At 34.9% G+C, this 20,300-nt stretch overlaps 1 protein-coding gene across 7 annotated transcripts in view; it reads left to right on the top strand.

The window, feature by feature from the left end:
- Positions 1-19,308, top strand: part of IL6ST (interleukin 6 cytokine family signal transducer) — a 54,991-nt gene extending 35,683 nt beyond the window's left edge. For 6 of the 7 annotated variants that reach the window (XM_047086691.1, XM_047086672.1, XM_047086652.1 and 3 more), the window contains 9 exons: positions 2,418-2,500; positions 3,153-3,363; positions 3,896-4,078; positions 6,412-6,513; positions 6,696-6,842; positions 7,157-7,297; positions 10,131-10,227; positions 13,685-13,766; positions 14,418-19,308. In XM_047086691.1, the coding sequence (XP_046942647.1) occupies positions 2,418-2,500; positions 3,153-3,363; positions 3,896-4,078; positions 6,412-6,513; positions 6,696-6,842; positions 7,157-7,297; positions 10,131-10,227; positions 13,685-13,766; positions 14,418-15,155 (1,784 nt within the window). In that variant the 3' untranslated portion in view covers positions 15,156-19,308. The remainder of the gene's footprint in view (positions 1-2,417; positions 2,501-3,152; positions 3,364-3,895; positions 4,079-6,411; positions 6,514-6,695; positions 6,843-7,156; positions 7,298-10,130; positions 10,228-13,684; positions 13,767-14,417) is intronic. The other variant, XM_047086701.1, reaches the window with a different exon arrangement.
- Positions 19,309-20,300: the final 992 nt, after the last annotated feature.

Here is a 20,300-nt window from a genome sequence, read left to right as displayed (position 1 = left end):
AATAACGTTAACAAAATATACCATAGACTCTCACTATCAGAAATATATTTGTACTATATTTTTATTCATTTTTTTCCCTACCATCACTTAATAAACCCCTAGAAAAGGATCCTAAAGTTTAGGTTGGTTAGTTTATTATCATTTTCCCTTTTTCCTCTCCACGATCATATAGGGCATATAGTGCACAATCCAAAAGTTATAAAAGGGTGTATGTTATAAGGTAAGATCCCCTCCCCAAAACACCTAACATTACTTATTTATTGTATAACAATCAAGAAGTAGTCCTGTGGCATAGAGATTTTTCTTTCTGAACATTTTTCATTCTAGTTTCACCCTTTAGATGTCAATAGCAACAACTATGGCTTTAAAACCTTCTGTACCACCTATATCCCTTCATTTCCAGCTCTACTAGCAGTTTAGATAGGTGAAGTGACAATCTCAAAAGGCAGAATAGTAAACTACCCCTCTCCACTAAGAATTTTCTCTTATTCTCATAAATGACATGAAAGAAAGCAATCCTGCTGTTGCTGAATTGGGTCCTGAGTTGGGTCCTCAACCAGATTCCTTTGTCTTGGCTGGGAATTCTTTTTTTTTTATTTTTAATTTAAGTTTATTTATTTATTTAGAGAGAGACAGAGACAGCGCAAGTGGGGGAGAGGCAGAGAGAGAATCCCAAGCAGACTCCACACTGTCAGCACAGAGCCCAATGTGGGGCCCGAACTCAAAACCGTGAGATCATTACCTGAGCCGAAACTGAGAGTCAGATACTTAACCAACTGAGCCACCCAGGTGCCCCCAGGAATTCTTAAACTGGCATCATAGAGGTCTTGAAAACTGGTTGGGTCAGTTTGGGGGGCAGGGGTTGCTGAACTACTTTAAAATGTGGACAAAATATTGTAGTTAGTGCCTGTGTGCATTTTCTGGGGAGATGGTACATAACCTTTGTCAAATCAGACAGATACCCAGAAAATTATGAGCCATTTAGATAAGCATTTCTTCAACTTAATGAATGATGCCTCCAGGTTCTTTTCATGTTAGGAAATCTTTCTGGCCTATAACATTTTTTTTTATAATTTCTTGTATACTGATGCGTGTGTATCTATTTGAACCCCTTATACTGGCAGTCTTTTCCCCAGCCTCCCTTGTCTGTCTTTCCTCTTTGTTTTGTCCTCTGTAATTACCTCTTTATAATGAGCACATCACAGTTTAGATGTTACTCAGATCCTTTTTTGAAAAATCAGTTGATCCTATAGGAATTTTGAAAACCTAATTACTGGCATTTGATATTTGGTTTTATAAGTTTATTTATTTATTTTGAGGTAGAGCACACACATGCACATATAAGCTGGGGAGGGGTAGTGAGAGAAGGAGGGAGAGAATCCCTAGCAGCCTCCGTACTGTCAGCACAGAGCCAGACGTTGGACTTGATCTCATGAACCCGTGAGATCATGACCTGAGCCGAAATCAAGAATCAGGTGCTCAAACGACTGAGCCACCCATGTGCCCTGATCCTGTAAAGTGCTTTTTCATTTTTCACATGTTTGGTGATTATCGCAACAGTACTATGAATTCATTTTTATTATACCCTGTTAACAGTCATCCCACCGTAAGATAATAAACTTAGCCCATATTTATTCAATTTATTATTTTTTGTATTCTCATATATGTACATTTAGGGTTTTTTTTTCTTAATGTGTATTTATTTTTGAGAGAGAGAGAGGGAGAGAATGTGATTGGTGGGCGGAGGGTGCAGAGAGGGAGACAAAGAATCCAAAGACTTGTGCTGTCTATGAAAAGCCCAGCATGAGGCTTAAACCCATGACCTGAGTCGAAGTCAGAGTCTCAACCGACTGAGGCACCCAGGTGCCCCACATTTAGGGGTTTTAAGTGTATATTTAAATACGGTTTTTCGGTTTAATTTTTAGCAGTAAGAAATGGTGATGCATTTTTGGTATACCTTAGGATATATTTGTAGCTTTACAATTTTAAAAAAAGCATTCTAATCTATATCATCAAGCTATCTTCCTCTATAAAGGAAGACCCAGGCATGGTGTGCTGCAATGGGAAAAATGCTAGTTTAGGGGTTCCTGGGTGGAGCTGTCGGTTGAGCTTCTGACTCTTGATTTCAGCTCAGGTTGTGATCTCACGGTTCATGCATTCAAGCCCTGCATCCGGCTCCATGCTAACCACACAGGATCTGCTTGGGATTTTCTCTTCCACTCTCTCTGCCCCTCCCCCATTCTCCCTTTGTCTCTCTTCTCTCTCTCAAAATACATAAACATGTAAAAAAAGATACATCATTTGATTGAATGGCAAGAATAAGAACAAAGTAAGAGAATAAGAGAATAATTTCCAGGATTATATTTTACTGCTATGATAAAAACTTTTATTTTAAAAAGTTTATATCATTTCTTTAGGACCATCCAAGGCACCAAGTTTCTGGTATAAGATAGAGCCATCCCATACTCACGGCTATAGATCTGTGCAACTCATATGGAAGGTAAAGAAAAAAAATGCATGTTTATATTCTTTTATTGCTTACATAGTACATTTTTTTGGCATTATGAGTGTAGTTTTTTTAACTTACATTTTTATTCATCTTAATATCAGCAAAGCATTTAATAGAAACAGAGTTTTATATATACTACATAAAAGGATCATGAACTGCAGTTCACAGATACTGCACAGTTCTATGAAAGTTTGTAAGAAGGATCCTGTCTGTCCTTGAACTTTCCTGAGTGCCTCATAGAAAATAGTTAATAAAGGTTTTGGGTAATCAAACTGTATGCCAATAATAGGAATTACACAATGACTGTCAAGTCTATAAGTGTTAAAGTGTACCATACTAAGAAATGGTAGAGAGAAAAGTACTCCAGCCTAAGATGATTTAGGGCCAGATAGTCACAGTGCACAATAGTTTACAGAACTAAAAGCTAACAGAATGGTGCTACTTTACTTTCCCTGTTAGTCAAAGTCATGTGTTTACTCTTCATTCACTATATAGTAGTTTTACTTAAGGTTGTGAGTTGAAAATAAGGTTGCCAGTGCCTTTCAGTTAAACATGGAGGTTTGACGTAACAGCAGAATTTGTGAACATGAAAAAAAATGATTAAAGATTTGTTAAATACATTTTTAAAATTATTTTATTATAGACGTTGCCTCCTTTTGAAGCCAATGGAAAAATTTTGGATTATGAAGTGACTCTCATAAGATGGAAATCACGTTTACAGAATTATACAGTGAATGACACAAAATGGACAGTAAACCTCACAAATGATCGTTACATAGCAACTCTGACAGCAAGAAATCTGGTTGGCAAATCAGATGCAGCTGTTTTAACTATCCCTGCCTATAATTTTCAAGGTTTGTATCTGTGAGATGGGAAAAGTGGTTCATAATACATATACATAATACATATTCTAATACCTAATACATAATTATTCTGAGACTGCCTCTTCAGTATCGATTATAATAGTTTTAGAAATCAGTCAGCAATGAAATAATTCATTCCATTATCATGTGGCTCACTTAAACTTTGAAGTAAACTACTTATTTATTTACTCATTTTCTAATTATCTCGTTTTCTTTATTATTTAAAAGCTTTGGGAGCCATATATGAATATGACTTAAATATATTGTTTATGGTTTTCAAAGAAGAAAATATTTCCATTTACGTACACAAAACATTTGAAGAATTTGGGGAAAGGAAGAATTTTAGTTTCAAAATAAATTTACTGTCTATTTGTAAATTATAATAAAGTGTTTTTGTTAATGGAAATACATATTAATATTATATACTACAAAAACTGATAGCAAGTTTGGAAATGTAAAACATCAAAATTTGAAATTTTTTAATGTTCATTTATCACACCAGTTTTCAAATTTTGTTTTAAAGCTACTCGCCCGGTCACGGATCTTAAAGCATTTCCCAAAGATAATATGCTTTGGGTAGAATGGACTGCTCCAAATGAATCTGTAAACAAGTATATACTTGAGTGGTGTGTATTATCAGATAAATCGCCGTGCATCCCAGACTGGCAACAAGAAGATGGCACTGTACACCGCACCTTTCTAAGAGGTATTCCTAGCTAGAAAAAACTTAACTTGAAATCCTTAGTGTAACTCTTCAGACAGATTTTTCTTTTACATATTTTTGTCTGTTTTACAGATATTGTGGTCTATTGAAGAGTTTCAGTTTATGATAGTTAAAAGTTACATATAGTTTTGTCGATGTGTGACTCTCATCAAGTCACATTTAATCTCACTGAATGAACTACAGGATCTGTTTATGGACAAAGCAGAGTTAATAGTATCTTCTGTTTATGGTTCAGTGTTTTGATCATCAAAGGAGCACTAACAAAACTGTAAAGTAAAAGACAAATCTAAGATAATCTGATCGCTGCTGGTAATTAGTTGAATGGTTCTTTACCTGATTTAACTTCCTCATCCTTCAGTGAGAAGATATTTTCCTATAGCATATGAATGACTTGTTAACCTCTTAAAGTTGTTGAATAGGGGAAGCAGAACTAGAATTCAGATTTCCTTACATCTTTTAACTGGAAGTTCTAATGATACCGTAGAGCTCCAAAGTGGTAGATTGCTCTGCATTTTAAGGTACAACTTTTTATGTGGCTTTGAAGAGAACAACTTTAAAGACAAAACACTCAGCTTTTATGTGTTTTATTTAGTAAAGAAGGATAACCGTTAGAATTCAATTATGAATAATATGATTGCTGAAAGAAAAGCTCTAAGCAAAGACATATCTGCCATAAAATTTTGTGAGCTTTATTTATGAAATAGGCTGTTTGGCCCTCATTAACCTATCATTTAAAAAAACAATAGGGGCACTTGGGTGGCTCACTCAGTTAAACATCTGACTCATGGTTTCAGCTCAGGTCATGATCTCACTGTTTCCTGAGTTTGAGCCCTGCATTGGGCTCTGTGCTGACAATGCAGAGCCTGCTTGGAATTCTTTCTCTCCCTCTCTATGCCCCTCCCACCTCACGCTGTTTTCTTTCTTTCTCAAAAATACATAAATAAACTTAAAAAAAAAAGTTTTAATAAATTTGGTTGTCTAGTCTACTAGCCTTATCAAATTAAAAGAAAGGTGGAGCTAGAGAGAAGACACGTTGATAGTAACTGGACAATAGAAATGTTTTTAATTAAGCCTCGCATAATCTCTAGAGACCTTCAGGTTGCACAGGTAGATCCAGTGGCTCAGTAGTCCTGATAACATCGCTGTATTACAACAGAGTCTAAAAATTCTTTATCTTCTTGATAATATTGAGTCATCAAGAAAAAGTAAAATTATTCTGTTTAAGAAAGCAAAGGAGCTGTCGTATATAACTTTGTGAATTAAGTTAAGGAAATAAAAGTTCTTGTTAAAAGTATAAACTTTGGTATAACAAATACCTTATTTTCTGTTGTGGGCAGATAAAGTGGCTGTATAAAAAAGATTTAATATGGAGAGATTATAAATAAAAGAGGTATTCAAGATGGCTTTTTAATATTACTTTCTTAGCCTAAATGTCCATCAACTGATGAATAGATAAAGAAATTGTGGTTTATATACACAAGGGAGTACTATGTGGCAATGAGAAAGAATGAAATATGGCCCTTTGTAGCAACATGGATGGAACTGGAGAGTGTGATGCTAAGTGGAATAAGCCATACAGAAAAAGACAGATACCATATGTTTTCACTCTTATGTGGATCCTGAGAAACTTAACAGAAACCCATGGGGGAGGGGAAGAGAAAAAAAAAAAAAGAGGTTAGAGTGGGAGAGAGCCAAAGCATAAGAGACTCTTAAAAACTGAGAACAAACTGAGGGTTGATGGGGGGTGGGAGCAAGGGGAGGGTAGGTGATGGGTATCGAAGAGGGCATCTTTTGGGATGAGCACTGAGTGTTGTATGGAAACCAATTTGACAATAAATTTCATATAGTAAATAAAAAAAATAATATATATTACTTTCTGGGGGAAATGGCACTAATTCTTTTTTTCCCTGGTTTGACAAACCAGGGCCATTAATGCTTTCCCTGGCTCTTATAAATGGGTCATTAGGCAGTTCTCAGAGAAGTAGTTAAGATGTACAATGTCAAACTATAAGACCAATGATAATTTGAGATCAGAGTTTTATAAGTCCTGAATATAAATATAATAAGTACTTTTACTAACAATATATTTTTTAATCTACTGTATTGGCAATAAAAGTAAGCTTTTACTTTAATGAAAAGCTTTATTCAATTAAGCTTGAATCCAGTACACAAAAGGCAATGCTTGCTTAAAAAGCTGTAGTTTTAAAAGAAAAGAAAGTTCAATAGTCATGAAATTTATAATGTAAAGTTAATAATGGAATGTAGACTTTTTTGTTATGTGGGGAAAAATGCTTACTCTCCCATTATTTCTTTAGGGAACCTAGCAGAGAGCAAATGTTATTTGATAACAGTTACTCCAGTATATACTGATGGACCAGGAAGCCCTGAGTCTATAAAGGCATACCTTAAACAAGCTCGTAAGTCCAAATTCATTTTCTTTGAAATATGTTGAGTTTTGTATTAACAAAGACATTTTTTTCTTTTTAAAATAAGGGTATGTCTCATAATGTTCAAATAATATAATTAAATTTTAGTAAATCCTAGTGACTCACTAAATCATAGTAATTTTTAGTTATCAAATACTTTTATTCTGTTTTAGCACCTTCCAAAGGACCTACTGTTCGGACGAAAAAAGTGGGGAAAAATGAAGCTGTCTTAGAGTGGGACCAACTTCCTGTTGATGTTCAGAACGGATTTATCCGAAATTATACTATATTTTATAGAACCATCATTGGAAATGAAACTGGTAATAAATTCTATCAGTTATTAAGAATCATTGGTTTTTTTCTTAAGCTTTTAAATGTTGTCTCACCTTTTTATGTTATACATCTTAAGTGTAGTATATTATTCTCAGAAAAGAGACACCTGAGAATATGCCTATTAAAAAAATACTGTGGAAAAAAAAATACTGTGTTGTGCTTATAGAAGAAAATTCTGGCAGAGATAAGAAAATTATTTTCTGGAAAATATGTTCCTTTTTAATACTTTTGCAGTGTCAAAAGCCAAATCAAGCAGAAACATTGAGTAGTTAAATAAAGCAGACTTATTGATTTCTTCCAGCTGTGAATGTGGATTCCTCCCACACAGAATATACACTGTCCTCTTTGACCAGTGACACCTTGTACATGGTACGAATGGCAGCATACACAGACGAAGGTGGAAAGGATGGCCCAGAATTCACTTTTACTACACCGAAGTTTGGTAAGAAATAATGACATTTGCTCTTTTCTTCTTCTTTTTTTTAATCAGACTAAATATGGACTTAGTTAATAAGCTAAAATTTTGTTAAAAGTGCATCTTTGGATCCATAGAAATGAATTGTTGGTATTGTATTGTTTATCTGATTTGGATTGTTTCTTTAAACTATCAAAACTCAGCTCTGTTATTAACTGCTTCTGACTGATTTCGTCTGTACTCTATAAATGCCAAAAGAATTTGTGTATCTTTCTAAATGGGTTCATCTTTTCACTGGCAAAAGTCAAATGTGGTCTCTTACCTTCTTGTCTTACTCCTTCTTTTGTAGGCAGGTTATTGGAAAGACTAGTTCACCTTCTCGAGCTCCACTTCCCTTCCTCCAGCTTAGTCTTTAACCCACTGAAATCAGGCTTCCAACCCACCAATCCACTGAAACCTCCCTAATGTCACTCAGGGAAGGCCTTTTAGTTATCATATCCAGTACATGCTTTTTAGTCTCCTTATTTTTATACTTCTCAGCATTTGACTCAGCTTCTCCATCCTTGAAACTGCCCCTTCCATTGGTTCTTCTCACGTGTGTGTGTGTGTGTGTGTATAATAACAACACTCTCCTGAGTCTTCTCCCTTTCTCATACTTCCTTCTTGATCTCTTTTTCTCTTTTCACTTTTTTAAAAAATGGTTTGTATTTTCCATATCACTCTTCTCAGCCCTGTATTTTATCTGCCTATTTAAACTCTCTGTCCGTGACTTCATCCTCTTTCCCAAATACATTTCTCTTTGTTCCCTGCCACAGCCATCCAACTCTTTGCCAAACCCACAAATTTAGATAAGGATGTGATAAATTTTTTGTTTTCATGAGTCTTTTTTGCTTACATGAGCCAAGTGTAAAATCCTATTGATCATGCCTTCTAATTACTGCTTTTGCATGCCCTTTTGTAATCTCTTTCTTTGGTCATATGCTTCTCATTATTTTCTCCATCTTTTCCCAGTGTGTAGCCCTACATTAAGTCCTCACTTTTTCTAGTTCCTCTAACCTCCCTAAAGCATTCTTAAGCTGCATTCTTTCTTGTTCTTCCTGCATTTTGAATCATAATAGAAATTACCTTATTTTGTCATTTATTTTTAACCCCCATCCCCAGGTACCAACACAGTGAATGCTAAATAGTAAGCTATATTCCTTGTTATTGAATGATGGGTGAATGAGAAAATGAATGAGTGACTACCTAAAATAGATAATAAAAGATCCTGAACTTTGCTGTGATTGCCAAAAATGAATACAGTTTTTGGAATAAGATTTTGTGGTGACATGTTAGTAAAATAAATATCTAACAAGTAATACTTGAAATTGATCTTTAGAAAAAAATAAACCTTTAAAATATTCAACTAATGAAAGTGATATTCATTATAAGAGTAGATTGTGTACTATATAGGCCTTTAGACTATACAGTACAGAGCAGAAGAAAAACCACTCCTAATCCCTCATCCAGAATAATCTCTTAACATATTTGTATATCCTTCTATTATTTTCTATACATACATTTTTCCCCCCAAATTAGATCATACTTGTTAGGATTACTTAATTATCTGCTTTTTTCACTGATCTGTTTATTGTTTTATGGACATATTATGGCTTCTTCATATGGCATGGGCCTTGCTCCCAAAGGACTTTATTTGAAGAAATACAACATAAGTAAAGTAATTAAATGGAAAGGCATTTGGGCCATGTAGACAGTAAATAGAGTAGGAATTTAAAGATAATTTATAGGGGGGAATTTCATCTTCATAGATTATATAGAGGAGTCAGTACTTGAGTCCCCAAAAGTTAGGATGTGGATAAAAAGGAAGAAGAAGGCATCTTAGGACAGATAAGCAAAGGCCCAAGACTTGAAAACATAGTAAGTTTGGCAAGAGTAATAACAGGGTCTGCCTGAATTTGATTTGGCACCTATATGAAAACCTCAGTGTTCAAGAGTGAATATTTGCCAGCCTCCAGTTTATTTCCGAGCATTGATCTGATTTACTGATTTCTATTAGGCTTTGTAGAATATAAAGTTACTTGTAAAGGGATATATGTGGTGCAAAGATTAGACTGAGTAAATAGTATATGACTGCAGTATTACTTTTATAAATTTTTCCCTCTACTTATAAGGAGGCTGGAGGAGTTAAGTAGAGACAGCCATAAGGTAAATCATTAAAAAATATCTCCAACATAAACTGTCCAATTAGTGATTCATTTGCTCAAAGCCCTCTTTTAAATGCAGGTTGGGAATTATCTAGAAATCTTAGGCTTGTTGATTTTAGGTGATAATATTCCTATTTCTGCCACTCCTTGTACTTAAGATTCTTACAAATTCTTAGCTGTATACCAGATATGCTATCTTTTTGAAAATCTATGAAAAATTTTGCTTGAACCTTTTATTTTTATTCCTTATACAGGATTCCATATTTCCACTTGTGCCCAGCACTCACAGATCGCAAAGATAAGCATTTGTTAAGATTCTGCTGGGTGCAGATCATAAATGTAATAAGTGGTTAGGTTTGAAATTTCTAACTTATTGGATAGATTATCTGTCCAGAAAACTGAACTAGTCATTTTATTCCCCTAACCAACATAGAGTTTATGCTTTCTCTGTGGCCAGGTTACTGTGTCAGGTATAAGCAGCTAGGATATGATTTACCAAGGGGCGCAGGGGTGGCAGAAAACAATCTTTAAGTTTGAAAAGGCTATAAAAATGGGATGGTATTTCATCTTTTCAACAGCCATTTGGTTGGGAAGTTTCATTATTTCTCTTAGCACATGAGTTGACATTTATTTTACTTCTTACCCCTGATTTTTAGCTCAAGGAGAAATTGAAGCCATAGTTGTTCCTGTTTGCCTAGCATTTCTATTGACAACCCTTTTGGGAGTATTGTTCTGCTTTAATAAGCGAGACCTGTAAGTACCCCTATTTGTGTTTTTGCAGTTCTTCCTTCCAGGTTTATTGAGCTATAATTTACATGCAGTGAAATTCATTCATTTTAAGTGTATGGTTTGATGAATTTTAATAGCTGCATACGGATATATAACTACCACCACAATCAAGTTAGATACTATTTCTATTACCCTAAAAAGTTTCCTCATTCTATTTTATCGTCTCTCCTCTCCCTCAACCCCTGGCCCCAAGGTATTCACTGATATGCTTTCTGTGACTGTAGTTTTGCCTTTTCTGAGATTTCATATAAATAGATAATATGTAGTCTTTTTATAGGATGTCTTTCATTTAGCATGTTTTTGAGACTCATCCATGTTGCATATACTAATATTTTTCTATCTATTGAATAGTAGTCTGCAGTGTAGATACATCAAAATTTGTTCATCTGTTATGGAAATTCAGGTTGTGTCTTTAATTTGGGGCTATTATGAATAATGTTGCCATGAACATTCATCTACAGATCTTTGTGTAGGTATATGTTATCATTTATCTTGTGTAAGTACATACCTAGTATTGGTATTGCTGGGTAACATAGGAAGCACATATATAACTTCATAAGAAACTGTTTTTCAAAGCAGGTGTACCATCATGTATTCTCCCCAGCACCGTGAGAGTTCCAGTTGTTACATGGCACTGTTACTTGGCACTATCAGGGTTTTTATTTTAGCCCCTTGTTATCAGTGTGTAATTTTATCTCACTGTGGTTTTAATTTCTATTTCCCTAGTAAATAGTAATGGATCCTTCCATGTGCCATTTATCTATATTCTTTTGTGATAGATGTTCTGAAATCTTTTGCCCGTTTTTAAATTGAGTTGTTTGCTGTAATATTGAGCTGTAAGAGTTCTTTATATATTCTAGTGACAAAATTTTTGTCAAATATGTTGTGGAAAGTCTGGTCTTGTGGCTTTGGCTTCTCGTTTTCTTCACTGTGACTTTAGAAAATGCACGTTTTTAATTTTGATGAGGTGCATGTTATCAGTTTGTGATTCTTGCCTAAGTCATTGTCACAATTGTGTTCTCCTTTATTTTCCTCTGTAACTTAATCATTTTAGCTCTATGTCTGTGATCTATTCAGAATTAATTTTTGTGCATGGTGTGAGGTCAGGGAATTTTTTTTTCCATAGATTACTAGTTGTTCGAGCATTATTTACTGAAAATACTTTTTTTCCCATTGTATTGCCTAGATATCTTTGTCAAAATCAATTGTCCATGTAAGTCTGGATTTATTTGTGGACTCTCAGTTCTGTTCTATATGTCTATTCGTGCCAGTACCACACAGTCTTGATTTTTATAGCTCTGTAAGTTTTGAGAGCAGTTAGAATTCTTTTAATAAGTTGTTTTTCAAAATTATTTTGACTAGGTTATTTGGTAAGCTGATATTATTTGCATGAAAAGGAAAGTCTTTTTTAAAAAAACTGAGTACGGTGCTAATTGAGATTTTATCGACTCAATAAAATTAGGGCAAAAAATACAATCTGAACATGAGTTCACAACATTTATGTCACATGGGTCAGTCCATGAACATGTTAATCTCTTTTGTTTTTAAGTTTATTTATTTATTTTGAGGGGGGAAGGGGCCGAAAGAGGGAGAGAGAGAATCTTAAGCAGGCTCCATCCTGTCAGCATGGAGCCCTGTGTAGGGCTCAAACTCACAACTCCGAGATCATGACCTGAGCTGAAATCAAAAGTCAGATGATGCTTAACCAGCTGAGCCACCCAGTCACCCTTGTTAATTTCTCTTTGTCTAGGTTTTCTTTTTCTTTTGCACTGTTCTATGGTTTTCAGTGGGTAGGCCTTGTACTATGTTAAATTTATTCCTAAATGTATTTTATACAACTGTAAATGGCATTTTTAGAAATTTTTATTTTCTAATTGTTCATTGCTAGAAATAGAAATGCAATTAATTTTGTTTTAATATAATGACCTTGTATACTAAGACCTTGGTAAGTTCATTTACTCTAGTACCTTTTTGGGTCCCTAAGCATTTTCCACATACATAGTCATACTGCTTAGTAAAGATGGTTATTCTGATGTTTATCCTTTCAGTTATTTTTCTTACTATACTGGTTAAGTAGTAACTTTGCATTATTCCCAATTTTAAGGGAGAAAGCATTCAGTCTCTGACCATTGCATGTGATGTTGATTTTAAGTTGAGGAAGTTCTCTTATATTTTTTTCCTGAGAGTTTTTGTCATGATTGGGTCAATTTTGTCAGATGCTTTTTTGTCATCTGTTGAGATGATCATACGATTTTTCTCTTTCCTACATGTATATGGTGAATTTTATTCATTGGTTTTTTTCCACATGTTAAACTGTCCTTGCATTTCTTAGACTGTCTGGATTCAGTATGTTAATTTTTGCATTTATGCTTCATGAGTGATATTGGTTCTTTTTGGTGGTGTGTTCATTTACTTTTGAAATCAAGGGGATACTGATTACCTCATAAAATGAACGGTCTCCTCAAATTAATGGGGACACCTTACCTTCTCTATTTTCTAGGAGAGTTTATATAGTATTCATAGTATTTCTGTTGAAGTGTTTGCTAGAATTCACAAAGCCAGTTTGAGCCTGAGATTTTCTTTGTGAGAAGAATGTTAATTTAAAAATTCAGTTTCTTGCGGTGCCTGGGTGGCTTAGTCAGTTAAGCTTCTGACTTTGGCTTAGGTCGTGATCTCAAGGCTCGTGGGTTCAAGCCCCTCCCTCATCGGGCTCTGTGCTGATAGCTGAGAGCCTGGAGACTGTTTCAGATTCTGTGGCTCCCTCTCTCTGCCCCTACCCTGCTCTCTCTCTCTCTCTCTCAAAAATAAACATTAAAAAAATTTTAACTCAATTTCTTTATGAAAAACAACTGAAATTTTTTTAAGTCTCTTTCATGGAATTCATCCATTAGTTGGTCTTTTGTTTAGGTTGTTAACTTCATTATTTTTTACATTACACGTAGATTTTATAGTTGTTTGCACAGGAGAGTCAGTCTGTTAGGATCTTATTACTCCGTTTTGTTTTTGTATTTGAACTTACTCTCAAGATGACCCACTTCCTGTATACTTATACACACTTAGGGACCTCTAACTTTGGACTAGGAACTATACTGAGGTAAATATTCTTGTGAAAAAATCAAATTTATCATATTTTACCTGGTGGCTATGTGAAAATGTGTTATGTGGTTTTAGTTGGAAATTGAACGTATTTGCTTCTTTTGTTGTTGGGAGGGGGGTGTACTTTAAGGTTTTGTGACTTTATTCCACTTTTTGATTGGTTTCTATTGTAGAATTTTATTTCAGTTTTTTAAATTGAATGCTGATTACTAGCCTTATTAGTAGTTTTTCATTATGACTAGATTAAGCTCATGTTTGGAATTAGGGACTGTTCATTATTTATTACATGTGGTTCCACAGATACTTTATTTCTTTTTCTCTCCAGAATTAAAAAACATATCTGGCCTAATGTTCCAGATCCTTCAAAGAGTCATATTGCCCAGTGGTCACCTCATACACCTCCTAGGGTAAGATAAAGTGTTTCTGAGTTGTTTATACATGGACATTTCAGGGTATTTTTATAGAGTTGAACCAAATGATAAGACCAAATTGAAAAGTAAATGATAAAATATTATCATAGCATATTCTTATATTCCTTATTCTATTCAGTAAACATGAAAAATACTTCATTGAACTTGCAAATTGAAAACTTAATATGTAAATACTCCTATATGGTAAATGTTGTAAGGCAAACATTTTGTATTGGATATTAAAATCAAATTTAACAGTCTACCAGTTTCATACTGTTGCAGTGATTTCTAGAAACCTAGACTAAATTCTTTGAACTCTTCATGTTTTCTACTTTTTAGTCAATCCTCAGCTCTGTAGTCTAGTAATGAAATACTGTATATACACCAGTAGCTTATCAAAATTTAACAGTTGATTGGGAATTCTGAGGAAGTCCACTCTGATTCATACTTCTTAGAATCATTTCACAGTATCTGTAGTTGAGCTAGTTGACAGTGCTTAGTGATACAGATTATGTCCACACCAAATTACTGAGAAGTTTCAGAGATGCATTTCTCTGTGGCTTTAACTAGAATTTGCCATATATATTTCATAGTTTCTAAATGAACCTATGCCATAGGTAATAATAAATTTTTTTCTTTCTTTCTTAGCATAATTTTAATTCAAAAGATCAGATTTACTCAGATGGCAATTTCACTGATGTAAGTGTCGTGGAGATAGAAGCAGCAAATGACAAAAAGCCTTTTCCAGAAGATCTGAAATCACTGGACTTATTCAAGAAGGAAAAAATCAGTACTGAAGGACACAGCAGTGGTATTGGAGGTTCATCGTGCATGTCCTCCTCTAGGCCAAGCATTTCTAGCAGTGATGAAAATGAGTCTGCCCAGAACACTTCAGGCACCGTCCAGTATTCCACAGTGGTGCACAGTGGCTACAGACACCAGGTTCCATCGGTCCAAGTCTTCTCAAGATCCGAGTCCACCCAGCCCTTGTTAGATTCTGAAGAGCGGCCAGAAGATCTACAGCTGGTAGATAACACAGATAGCAGTGTTGGCAATTTGCCCAGGCAACAGTATTTCAAACAAAACTGCAGTCAACGTGAAACCAGTCCAGATATTTCACATTTTGAAAGGTCAAAGCAAGTTTCGTCAGTCAATGAAGAAGATTTTGTTAGACTCAAACAGCAGATTTCAGATATTTCACAGTCCTGTGGATCTGGGCAAATGAAAATGTTTCAAGAAATTTCTGTAGCAGATGCTTTTGGTCTACATACTGAGGGACAGGTAGAGAGATTTGAAACAGTTGGGATGGAGGCTGCAGTTGATGAAGGAATGTCTAAAAGCTACTTACCACAAACTGTCAGACGAGGTGGCTACATGCCTCAGTGAAAGACTGGTTCCTGTTAAAACTTCACCAGTACCTGTAAACTAAAGCTAACTTTAACTGTTATTTCAGAGAAAAATAATCTTCGCTCACTGAAGATGATCATTTGCCCTTAAGGACAACAGTAAACTGTCCTCCCACATGGGCTGTTTCCCTTCCAGAATATCTGGGATTCTACTTTCAAGCACTACATAAACTGACTTCATCCTCTGAATAGCTGAATGATTTTGTGCTGTTTCAGGATGTTTGCACTGAAGAAAAACAGAAAGCTTGTCTGAAATTTATAAAGTAAAATTTTCTGTAGCTAGACAACAGATGGTCTTTAAATAATAAGCAGTGATGTATTTAGCACAGCTCTACTGATTTTAATGAGAATAGTCACCAAATAAAGTGGCTGAGATGGACTTAAGATAAAAAATTAGATGAGCAAGGTCTAGACCCTCTACTTTAGCTGACAGCGTAAGGAGAGTATTAGGTAGCATAACTGTATGAACCCAGTTTTTGTTGTCTGACCAAAAGCAAAAAAAAACAGTGGGTTGAATTACAATCTTGCCAACATGAAATATTAGACATTCTCTTCTGTTGGTATAATGATGCCAGCTACTAAATGGAATTCTAGAGTTTTAATTTTGCAGATTAAAAAATATATTTTTGAACATTTATATCGTAAGTAACTAAATTTTCAAAAATTTGCTTTATGTTGTTATTCACAATCTGTTTGAAGATCCATTTCACAAATTCAGCAGTTAAGAGTGCCCAGTTAAAAAACTAGCAATGAATGCCAAAGTAGCTTAACCATTTTAAAAATTCTTTGCCATTTATAGACTCGCCATTTTTCTGTATATATAAACATTGACCCTTTTTGTTAAAACTTTAGAGAATTTGGTTGATGAAGCACTTTATACAATATATCTTCAACTTAAAATGTGTTTTAATATGCTTTGTTTTTAAGTAGGCCAAGATTGGAAGGTTTTTTTTTTTCTAGATGTTCGAAGCAAACTGAGAACACATGGGCACTACTTACCAAAATAAAACCCTATCCAAAAATGTACATATTGATGTTAGTTAATATCACAGGGAACACCCTGTTGTGGAGGCACTTAATGATGAGATAGTATTTTAACACCTGCTAGGTCTGAGGTAGGTGGAACTTAGTTCCACATTGTGATTTAAAGAGACTTTAAACCTCTTCCCACAAGTTCTCTTCTTCCCAGAGAGAAGTGAGCCAGGGCTCCGGAGTTTAGCACTAACCACACTTTCACATTTATGCCCTACCCTACCCACCACATTTGATAGGAGGCAAGGGCTAAAGACAGGGGCTAAGTGAAAATTTTTGATACGTCATTAGTAGTTGACTAGTGTTATCAAGTAGTTTTGCAGAAAGTATGTTACAGTTTTTTGTCATATTTAAGTCACAAAAACCAGGCCCACTTAAAATGGTTTATAGACGTTATTCAAGAATAAAAGGCTAAAAGAAGTTGCTCTACATTTACAGTTGAAATCTAATTCTGCTCATTATATATGATTCTGTACATATTAGACTTCCTGTTAACATTTTATACTTTGTATTCTTGCTTGATGTGTTTCAGAGTTCTTTCATACACAGGGTCTTTGTGATACAGGGCAGGTGCAACATGAGATTGGTAGAAAGACAGGATGAGAAGTAGATGAGGAAGACTGGGCACAGAGAAATCTACAGAGAAGTCACACTTTAAGATAATGTCACCGCCACCATTTAAGTTGGTCAAAGCCTGATCCAAATCAGGATTGGATTTATCTTGCTAAGAATCTGTCAAGAAGTTTTTATCAGTTATATTTTTCATTTCCTCCAAGTAAGTAGTCATGTTATTGTCATCATGTTCAGCTATAACTTTCCTCATGATAAACAGCAGTGTTACAAAGAATTCGAGTGTGAAGTTTGTACATGGGGAGCACTTAGAATATGCAGACTCCTAAGGGGGAGGAGAATGAAGTCATTTAAGAAAGAACATTATATAAGCAACCCTATTGGTGGAAAACTTGCATAGAAAATGGTACCCTGAGTGAATGCCTCCCAGCTGCAAGAGCACTTTACACATACTAGATTGTTACTATACAGATAATCCAATCAGAAAATGTAGATTGGATTACCAGTATGTGATGTACATCTTTTGCCCAGATAAAGACAAGCATTCATGAAACTTCCTGAGCCATGTCTTAGGATAATTTGTTTTGAGGCATGTAAATTGTATTTTAGGTAAGCAGAGAAGCGGATTGGTTTATGTGAAAATTAGTCTATATATAAGCAGTGGATGGGTTACTCAGATGTTTAGTATCCCAAAATTTCCTTTAAAGTAACACTGGCACATCAGAAAAAAAGCCTCTCTGTAGACAAAACTAATTCACTGCTTCTGATGCGCTCATACAGGATTAAAAAATAAGCGTATATGCCACATGTATTGTTATAATTTGACTATTAGTTACTGGTATGTTGGTACCCTACTTCAAGCCAGCACTGATCAGTCACGGCACTCAAGAACATACTGTGTAAGTAGAAGCAGGGTAAAAAGCAAAACCGTTCATATATTCTCTGTTCACATCTACCTAGCTGTTCATTTAATTGCAACTTTACACATGAAGTTACCTGGTCTTCCTAGCTTACTGTGAAGTTAAAGGTTAATCAAGTAGAAATATACTTGTAAAACATTAATTTATGAAAGCTCATCCTTAAAGTAGAACAGCTAAAATAGCTTTGTAAGTAGAAACCAAATTTTTAAAAATGGTTAGTTTCTATCCACATAGTTAACTAATTAAAATCATGACCAATGTAGAAGTAGAATAATCCTGTTGTACGATTCCCTAAAATATTTCTTTTCACTGGCACATATTGTACCAAGCATAATTCAAGTGGAGGAGCTCTTCCTCCGTTCTGTTATATTCCACATCATTCTCCTATGTTTGGTTTAAGAACAAATTTTTAAACCATACACTTCTGTTGTTTTGTTGAAATGGGTAAAATGTCAATATAATAAGCTACATAAAAATTTTAAAGTTCAGTTGTTAAAAATTACTGGGATAGCTTTCTGTTGCAGGTCGTGTTCAATTCTACTGCCCAAGATTGCTTTAAAAAAAATTATTGCACTTTTCTATAAAATGAGAATATGGAGCCATAAAATGGCAAGCTATTTATGTTTAACCTAAAATTGGTCATGGTCGGGATGCCTGGCTGGCTCAGAAAAGCATGTGACTCTTGATCTTGGGGTTATAGGTTCAAGCAAGCCCTATGCTGAGAGAAGACATAACTAAAAAAAAAAAAAACTTTGAAATCCATGACAATGACCCAATTTTATTTTTAAAAGAAGGTATAAAGTAGCGACTGGTCTTTGACAGCAGTTCCTTTTCAGAATATTTATAAACAGAATTTGGATGCAAGTCAAAACAACTTTCTAGAGCCAAATGTACTTTTGGATTAATCTTTTTTTTGTATGTGCTACTATTATGCAGTAGTGTGATATTCTACTATACATTTCGTTAAAAAGAAAAAGAAGACAACCTGGGATGAGCTCTTGTGTTGTCCATTTGTTCCTAAATTTTTAAGAGCTTTTTGCCATCAGTAGCTCCTTCAGGTGGGCTAGTTTAACTTCATTATCAAGTGCTTTAAAGTTAATGATGAAAATGCATTGAAGACCATGGAGAGAAATGTTCTACATCTTTTATCCCTTAAAGACCAGTTTTGTCTGTATGGTAACTACATGTTTCAAGTGGTGTAACATGAATACCAAAATGTGATGTCAGATGGTTACTTTAAAGGCAGTTATTTGAAAATTCTTTAGTCTTAACATGTTTATTGAATATACTCTAAATAAGTGTGCAATTTGCTAGTACTACAATACAGTGATTAGCATTAGGTATGTATCCTCTTTATATCTTAGCTATGTCCCTTTTACTTGTAAGTGCAATCCTCTCAAGTTCACTCGCTCTTTTACCCCTACGTAGTCTACCTTCGTGTAGAAGGCTTGTCTAGAGAGAGTATTTTTACCTCTACAGTGAATTGCATGTGCTAATTGTTACCATAGCTATTGGTCATATGTTGACATAACTCTAAATGTTATTGTAAACGTTGCCTATGTATCCGCTCTAATCCTTTAAATTTAAGAAATAAATTCTTGTTTAAATTTTTTTTCTGTGTATGATCACTACAATTGGATGTCATTACACATAATGTTTGAGATAACAGTATTTGTCACTACTGCTCTAGGGTCTTAGTGTAAACTAGATGCCTTCAGAGGGTTCTGTGGCTTTTTAAATGTTCATTTAGCATAATGGAATAGGTTTTAGAAGAAAATTGATACACTGTCTTGGTCTTAGTAACAAAGTATGGACTGAGAGATTGTAAATTTGGAAAACTGGTAAATGAATTTTCCAAGATGAGTTCTGGAATCCCAATATCCTGCCACCTCCCAGTGGTTGTTTTTTGTTTTGTTTTGTTTTCTATTAGGGTGCCAGGGACCAACCAAGTACAGAGGTAATGTGCCATCTAGTGGCCAGTCTGTAGCCACACTGCTGGAGTCTCATCCTTATTAACAATGAGGCCTGAAGCCAGCAGACATACATCACACTGCCATCCCAAGATTGTTGAGTAGTAGTATGTGAAACTAAGTGAACAGTTCCACTTGGAAGAAAATCTGGACAATTAGATTTGTACATCTTCACCCCTTAACTTCATCCTTTCATGTGTGTACTATAGGTTACAGAAATAATATCTTGGCTTTGAGCTAAGTGTTCCTTTGTTTAAAATCCTTCATTTGGCTCTACCAGGCTCAGCCTGACTTCTTTGTGGTACCTTTTGTCTTATCCTAATTTATATTATGCATCCAACACATCCTGCTTCCAGAAAGAGTTACCTCAAAGCATTGTTTCCCTAGCCCAGGGGCAGAAAACAACTTTAACTTTTGGTTTAAGCTTTTTTCTCTTTAAAGTTAATATAAAACACGCCTTCCAGTTTCAAAATACAAATCTAAAACTTAGTACAACTATGAATGCACTTTTACATACACATTTAAGTCCTATGCTTTGGCTAGTTAGTCCAAGTAAGCAGAAGAGCAGGATGAAAGCTGAACAGAGGTAGGAAAAGAAGAGTGCAGGGAAGCAGAGGGAAGTGCAAGCCACCA

The sequence above is a fragment of the Lynx rufus genome, unplaced genomic scaffold (assembly GCF_022079265.1).
Source record: "Lynx rufus isolate CCGP_SWC_20201006 ecotype Redwood Valley unplaced genomic scaffold, mLynRuf1.p SCAF_1, whole genome shotgun sequence".
In the NCBI taxonomy this organism is placed as follows: Eukaryota; Metazoa; Chordata; class Mammalia; order Carnivora; family Felidae; genus Lynx; species Lynx rufus.
This window is presented reverse-complemented; position numbering and strand designations above follow the sequence as displayed.